At 49.9% G+C, this 7312-nt stretch overlaps 1 protein-coding gene across 1 annotated transcript; it reads left to right on the top strand.

Annotated features, from left to right (window-relative positions):
- Positions 1-2314: 2314 nt before the first annotated feature.
- On the top strand, positions 2315-4635 carry CCL1 (chemokine (C-C motif) ligand 1). Its single transcript, XM_004685167.1, has 3 exons — positions 2315-2390; positions 3437-3551; positions 4548-4635. The coding sequence occupies exons 1-3, from the start codon at positions 2315-2317 to the stop codon at positions 4633-4635; spliced, it is 279 nt and encodes a 92-aa protein (XP_004685224.1).
- The last annotated feature ends 2677 nt before the right edge of the window (positions 4636-7312 follow it).

The following is a 7312-nucleotide window of genomic DNA, read 5'->3' as shown; positions in this document are numbered from 1 at the left end:
AGTGGCTCATGCAAAGGGGATAGAGCCACCTCCGGTTCCCCCCAACTGCTGGGAGGGAAGGCCAAGGCATGACTAAGTGTTTCTATTTCTCTTTTCCTGTGTTGGGCTCATGGTGGCCACGGTGAGGAGTAGAAGGGGAAATCAATTGCTAGAGGGGAAATTCTGCCTCCTTGCTGCTGAAGTTCATAGGATCCCCAGGATGAGTGGGGGGAAAAAAATCAAAGAATTTCCCATTGCAACACTGTCCTCTCCATGCTCAGGTGAGTCTAAAGACCCCATGATTATTTTCCATAGATTAACTGCACTTTCATCGCTGATCTCTTCCGAGACCTCACTGAAACAACAGTAAAGGGGGAAAAAAAGTGTTAATTTTCAAGGACATAGGATAAGGGCGCCCCCACAGTGGGTTAGAATCTCAACTACTCAGGGAACTTTGGGTGGCCTGACCAACTGAAACTAACAGCAGGGTTTGGGTGACTCCCTGAAAGTTCTGAGCTGTCTATGGTCTAAATTGGGGTCAGTGACCAGGCATATGTGCATCTGCTCACTTCCACAAGTTTTTGGAATGACTTGAAAAATTCAGTTTCTTTTTCCTGAGATGGCGCCCCGCCCCATCCCTGACATGTGGAAAATATATCAGATCTGTGACTGTTATCTTTTGGGTCCTGAATAAATTGGAATTCCACCCTTTGCCCCAGAACTTGTTTAGACACATCTATTTTGATTCAGATTCTGAAATGGAAATATGACATTTTAATTTTTTTCAAAAGTTTGCCCAGGACCTTTTAGGAGCTATTGCTACAGAGGGTATTCAAAGAGTTTTCAATTCCCATATGCCAGGATTATTGGGCTTTGTTTTAAGACTACAAAGAAAAGGGGGGAGAGGTGTTGCAGGAATAGAAGAACTTCACATGGGAGATCCAGACACAGGGGGCTCAAAGAGACTGTGAGCCTGTGTGCTGGGGAGCAGAAGGCTCCGTATGGAGATAGTGGCTTTTGAAATGGGTGGGAGGTTCACAATCAGGTACTGTGCTGTAAGCGCTGCAGGTAAAGAGTAGGAGGGAAATCCTAAGAGGGAAATCCCTAACATCTCCAGGGACTTGCACATACTCAGATGCACAGAAATCCATGGGGAGGGTGTAAATGTCTGGGGGCGGGCAGCCTGAAGGTCACACAATTGCTCCACTGACAGTGGGGAAACATTGAGGTTCTTGAGCTGGAAAGTGCATGGCCAAAGCACCCTCTAGGTATATGATATATGTGAGTCTTGTGCACCTAACACAGACTGGGCCCAGTTCTAGTTCCTGAGCACCTACTGTGTGCTACTGATGACAAGCAGGGCATGCACTGTCCTCAGGACCCAGCGTCTAGGGTCTCACCTCTCCCAAGCTGCGTCCTCACCCTTGATGCTCTTCTTCCTCCAGCACTGAGCTCTCCCTGGCAGCTCTGAAGGAAGGTGTCCCTTTCTTTAGGTCTCATTGTCCCCACCCAACTCTTGCCTCTTCAGCCCTCCTGCAGGAGAGTCTGGTAGAAGAACATTCCCCGGAGCCTCTCTGGTGCCTCAGGACAGCACCTCGTCCTCCTCTGTGCCCCCACATGGCCATCTGCTGCCCTTATACTGGATGGATTTGAGTCAAAGGTAGTGATCAAAGTCACCCTGCATCTCACCGGTCCCCCCTGTGGGAACTGAACATCTAGAGCAGTGTTGCGGTGGAAAAGCATGGCAGGGTTGTAAAAGTAAAATAGCCAAGATGTGCGCCAGGAACACGGCATCGCGGCGCTTGCTCAACTGCTATCCCACACCTTTGAGGCCCCATTCCTCTCTCCGCTTGCAGTGGCTATGTGACTGGGGGATTCACACCCCTAGGAATGTGCAGAACTGGGATTCCCACACAGATGCTGGTCCAGAGTGTTTGCTCCACGTGTCCTGGCACAGTGGCTCCATCCCTGAATGGAAACTTGTGGGATCAGAGAAGCCACAACCAGGCCACTTCCTCTCACTCACCTTTCTCCACTTCCCACTTATCTAGGACAGCTCCTACTCATTTTCTCAAGATCCTTATCTCCTCCTGAACTGGGGGAGTTTCACCACACCTCAGACACCACTCAGGAGTTTTCCATACTGCCGTGATAACCACAGGGTTATTTGGCAGTGTAACCAGCCCACTTTCTGTGACTTACCAGGGCCTGGAAAACCCCTCTCCAGACTAATAAAAGCTTTGGGGGTTGAAGGATAGGGCAAGAAAGAGCTCTGAGCTTCACCAGACTCCTCAAGACCATTTCAGGGAACCCGAGCCTATTGAAGCTGCACAAGATGAAGCTGACTGGAGTGGCCCTGGTGTGTCTGCTGCTGGCTGCCATGTATCTGCAGGGCTCAGACAGCGCGAGCAGTGAGTGACTGGGTCATTTGATTTCTCCTTGGGGAGGGTGATAGAAACATGGCAGGTGTTTTGGGCATGGGGCAGGTTGCACCCTGAACTCACTGTCTCCAACAGTCTTTCTTTGGAAAACGTTCTAGTCCAAGAGTAGGGTTGGAGGGCTTAAGTATGGTGCCAGGCTTGGAAGGGAAACTGGAGTCTGGGGCAACAGAAACAGCTGAGCTGCCAGCTTGAGCAAAGGTAGGCTCCACTGGAGGGCATCTGGAAGATTGCTTAGGTTGAGTGAGCCCAGAGGAGGGCTGGGTCTGGCACCTGTAGCATAACAGCTAACCACCAAATCTGAATCAGGACCCAGGGATAAAGCAGTTGGCTAGTATCAGTCAAGTCACTTATCTCTCAAACTCTGGTCCATCAGTAAGCAAAGTCTGCTTTCTGAGTCTGGTGAGACGATGTTGACCTAGGGTAGACACACAGATTACATAAATCCAAAAATTAGGAGGATGGAACCAGGACTGGAATGCAGTTTCTTGAAAGTAAGGTGTGGGAAGAGATGTATGAGACAGATGAGGGAACCATTGGCTGGAACAGAGCTGAGAGGCAAGGGAGAGGGTCTCCGGAGGGCCAGTGGGGCAGCTGGTTAGTTCCTGGGAGCCTTTGAACTATTGCTGAGGTTCCAAGCCCACAGATGTCCTAAGTGCACCAGGCTCAGCAGGCCCCCAGTTTTGGGATCCAGAGAATTTGGACCCACACATGGGGGCAGACCCAGACCCTGGCGCTGGGATATCAGAACTGGAAGAGCTTTTAGATATTAGTCTGTAAAGTCTCATTTTGCAAATAGGGCGTGAGGTACCCGGAGGGAGGACTCATTGAGATTAAGTCCCCACAACTCATTTTTGGGATCTGTGTCTAAGTACAGAGCTGGGTGTCTCCAGAACCTTCTGGATGTTGTCCCAAGACCTTGGTTTGCAGTGGAAGATGCATAAAAAAAATCATTCTAGGTAAGAGGAAGAAATCCAGAGGAGAAATGAAGGTAACACATGTCTGTGATTCTCTTCCAGTGCATGTATCCTCCTCCAACTGTTGCTACAAATTACTGGAGAAAAAGATTCCCCAGCGGCTGATCAGGTGCTACAAAAGCACCAGCTCTTCCTGCCCCTACAAGGATAGAGTAATGTGAGTAGACCCCCCTAGACAGTCCCCATTTCCCCCTGCTGAGAACAGAAACCTGCCCTCGTGGAATTAGAGGTCGCTAGATGGCGATGCTCCCCCAGAATAAGATTTTTGAAACCTGGACAGTGAGGCCAAGACCTGGGTGCACAACCAAGTGAGGACGCTGGGGGCAGCGCTGCATTGTTGTTAGTGGGAGGATAGAGGCAACTGTGGTTCTGAGGGAACTTACATAATTCCCCCAAATATTATAGACCTAATTTTATGACAAGGGCTTGCTTAACAGTTCCAGTAATTTCTGCATAGTGGAAGGAGTGAGGGATCATGATTAGGGCCCTTTTCTGGATTTACCGTAGGTGTGGGGGACGTGTGTAGGAAACTTCTTTCGATGGCTCATTATCTGGGTACCACTCTGTCCTCCTTATCTGTAAAGTGGGGTACACATGATAGGGATGACACAGGCCACTTGAGGCCATTTGGAGCTTGATGAGGGCTAATTATCTTAAGTGTAAGGTATTTGGCATCAGTAAGGACTAATATTTCAGCTAACTGTCTGAGATACAGAAGTTATCGTGAACACTCAGGTCAGGGAAATAGAGAAAATTGCCTAAAGATATACAGTTTCTTAGGCAGAATTTCCCTATAGCATGAACAACTGACAGGTTTAGGAGATCAGATTAAAAAAAAAAAACTCACATATACATTCAGGGGCACATACATGCCCAAACCGAAGGTCCAGATAGACACATGCACAAAAAGAGAAGATGAAACAGGTGCACCTTGAGAATGATGTCACACCAGCTCATTTTCTCCTCAGCTGATACACCCAGGAATACTATTTGGGGATCCCAGCTGATAACCTTTCCCTGGTCCTATATGCAGCTAGGTTCACAGGCTCAGAAAGAGCAGGTCAGGAATGATGGATGATGGATGATGGATGATGGGGCTTGTGGGTGGCACCCAGGGTGAATCAGCTCCCCCAACCTTTGTCTCTGCCCACAGATTCAAGATGAAAGGGGGACAAGAGCGTTGTGCCTTGAAGACAGAGAAATGGGTTGAGTATTATTTAAAGAAGGTGAAACCCTGTTGATAAATGAGCAAATTCCTTTTCATCTGGGACCTTGGAGACCACGTGACTTCACCTGCACCTGAACCCCCAAATTAACTCCGATGCTTCTGCACCAGCACAGCTGGGTCATGGATGGTTGCTGGGTCTTATAAGCTATATAGTTGCACTTTATATATTTAAATCCTAGAATCTTCTGCTTCTGCCTCCAAAACAAGGATTTTGGGGGAACAAACCTAATTGGCACTGAAATGCTGGGACTAAGGGCTGGGGGAAAGGAGACTGATTTTAATGTTATTCAGAACCAATAAAAGAATCAAAACTCTCATCCACCTGCCTTTTTCCTGGGGTGAAGCCTTGACTTGGGGAATGATGCTGATTGGCTGCTTTGGGCCTTGGTGGTTTGGCAGGTGGAAGAAGTAAGCTCGGAGCTAGGCCCTCTTCTCCTTGCTGTTTCCAGAGCTTAGATATAATTCAAAGATCACTTCTGCCCTGGTCAGAGGGCATCTTTGATAGCACATGTCTGCATGATGTTGCTAGCCACATTTTACAGGTGAGGTGTTTGAGGACTGGAGAGAAAACCCACAGGCATGGGGGTACACATCCAGTCGGTATCAGATTGGCCTTCAGGCCCAGGGTGCTGCTTCCCAGGCCAGAGCTCCTTCTTGTGCACCAGGTTGCCAGGTGACTGGCTGGCATAACCTGGCTCAGGCCGCTATCTCCTCACATAGACTTGGGGTAGCAGGAGCTTCTCCTTGGTTGTCCAGCAGGATGCTCAAGAGAGGGGAAGGCACTCATCCAGAGGACGAGGGGCATTTTGGTGACCAGGGGATCTCCCACTGGACTCACTTGGACTCTAAAACCTGTTCTGTCCACCTGCTCCTGGGGAGGAAGCCACCATGGGAGGAGGAAGAAGGTGGCAGAAAAAAGGGTGTCAGCAGACCATCGTCTCTGCTCTTGCTATTCCTGGAGAAGGGGGCCTGGCTTCTGATAAAGTAATAGGAGGTGGGAGTGGACACTCATCCAGGGAAGAGTTGCCAGCGCTCGGAAGATTTAAAAAGTAACAGGAGGATCTGGATTCCATTGTCTTGTGAAACTTATCTTCACAGCTTAAGATCTCAAATAAGGCTAATGTCCTTATCTAGAACAGAACTAAGATTGAGGGCTGGGGAGAGAGGATCCAGGAGCTGGGTAGGGATGAGGAGGTGAGCAGTGTTTTGAAACCCACATGACAACTTGCTGGGAACACTGGCTACTGTGACTTGACAGCTCTTCAGTCTCTGCAAAGTGATCTTACTGTGAAATGTCCAACATCCTTAGACAGGGCTCTGAGCACATCTACAACTAAATTCACAGAGGAAAGCCTGTGAGAAGGTGCCAGAATTTCCTCCACTTGAAGGTAGTGGAGTGGCTGGAGAGGAAGGGAGAAGTAAAGAGGATCTGACCTACCCCTGTTCGGCCCTGATCCTGCCCCAGGCCCCGGGCATGACCTGCCACCTGGACTCAAGGTCTGGGGTCACCTCCTCATCTGCTGGGGTTATATGGTCATGAGTGATCAGGGAGGCTGTGTGGCAGCGCCTGGATGTGGCTCTATCTGCAGAGTTTGGGGAGAGCAGAAGGGAGACAGAAAAAGTTCTGGGCTTAGAGTGGGCAGCTCAGCTTAGGATTTATTCTGGTTCCACCAATAGGTGTGCGGAGGACTCTTGTCTCCTACTTGGCTTGCAGTTTTCTGTTTTTAAATCAGATATTTAAGATGAAATGCTGAGGACCCTTCCGCTGTGATGGTTGAGAAGTGGGACTTTTAGTGGCTCACTAGAGAAGCAGAGAGAAAGGGCTAGCCTGGCTGAGTGAGCCCCTGGGGGCTGAGGGCAGCAGCCGTGAGCAGGAGACACAGGAGGGCTGTGGAGACCTGCATGCAGGGGGTAAGGACGGCAGCTGCAGCCCGAGGATGGTGGTCACTGGGCTGCCTCACTCCTCTGCTGCTCTGGCTGCTCCTCTTCTGTTTTGATAGGAAGCATCAAGGGTGGGAGCTCCCAGGGGCACTTTAGCTGGACAGCAAACTTGTGTGAGCCCCTGACACACAGGCAGCACCCCCTGGCCTCCCAGGAGCAGGCAAGGGGAGCCGAACAGCTTGCACAGCTGTAGGGCCATGGACACAGATCTGCTTCCCTGAGCCTTGCCTCTTTATACGTCCTAGGGAAGTTCTGGCAAGTCCATGCCATTGACTGTAGACTTGAATTTTAAGTGTAGACCTCAGCCATCAAGCTAAGTGGACATTAACGTTACTCCCAGGAAATTGCATAACCACTGTCTGTGAATGAATGGTCTGACTGAGCCCTGTACTCGCCCCTTGGAAATCATCCCCACCCACGGGCCCCCTTACTGTCCTTGTGTCAAATCTGGGAACCTATCGATCATTGCTATAAACCTTCTCTGTCTGGTCTCATATAACCTAGGGGTCTGCCCTGGGGTGGGGGCCCTCTGGGATAAGGGAAGGTGGCTATCAAGAGTGCTGTTCTCTAGAGGCCAGGACACCCTCCCTGGTCCAGCTGGCAGAGTGGGAGCTCTGGCAGTCCTGCCCAAGAGCAGACGTTCAGCCTGCTCTCTCCCTAGCCAATGATCTCCATAAACCAGATCTAGTGGAAATTCTGGGGGTTAGAATCATTATGCTGCTGGACAATCTTAGCACTGGCCTCCTGCC

This window comes from Condylura cristata, unplaced genomic scaffold (assembly GCF_000260355.1).
Source record: "Condylura cristata isolate star-nosed mole 26May11 unplaced genomic scaffold, ConCri1.0 scaffold00017, whole genome shotgun sequence".
Taxonomy (NCBI): Eukaryota; Metazoa; Chordata; class Mammalia; order Eulipotyphla; family Talpidae; genus Condylura; species Condylura cristata.
Note: the sequence above shows the minus strand (reverse complement) of the source record. Positions and strands in the feature narration are given on the sequence as shown.

Bases quoted from the DNA above. Each gene is read 5' to 3' on its own strand.
- CCL1 (XM_004685167.1), top strand. From the start codon at position 2,315: ATGAAGCTGACTGGAGTGGCCCTGGTGTGTCTGCTGCTGGCTGCCATG. The intron at 2,391-3,436 runs GTGAGTGACTGG...ATTCTCTTCCAG, and splicing joins GGGCTCAGACAGCGCGAGCA to TGCATGTATCCTCCTCCAAC. The intron at 3,552-4,547 runs GTGAGTAGACCC...CTCTGCCCACAG, and splicing joins CCCTACAAGGATAGAGTAAT to ATTCAAGATGAAAGGGGGAC.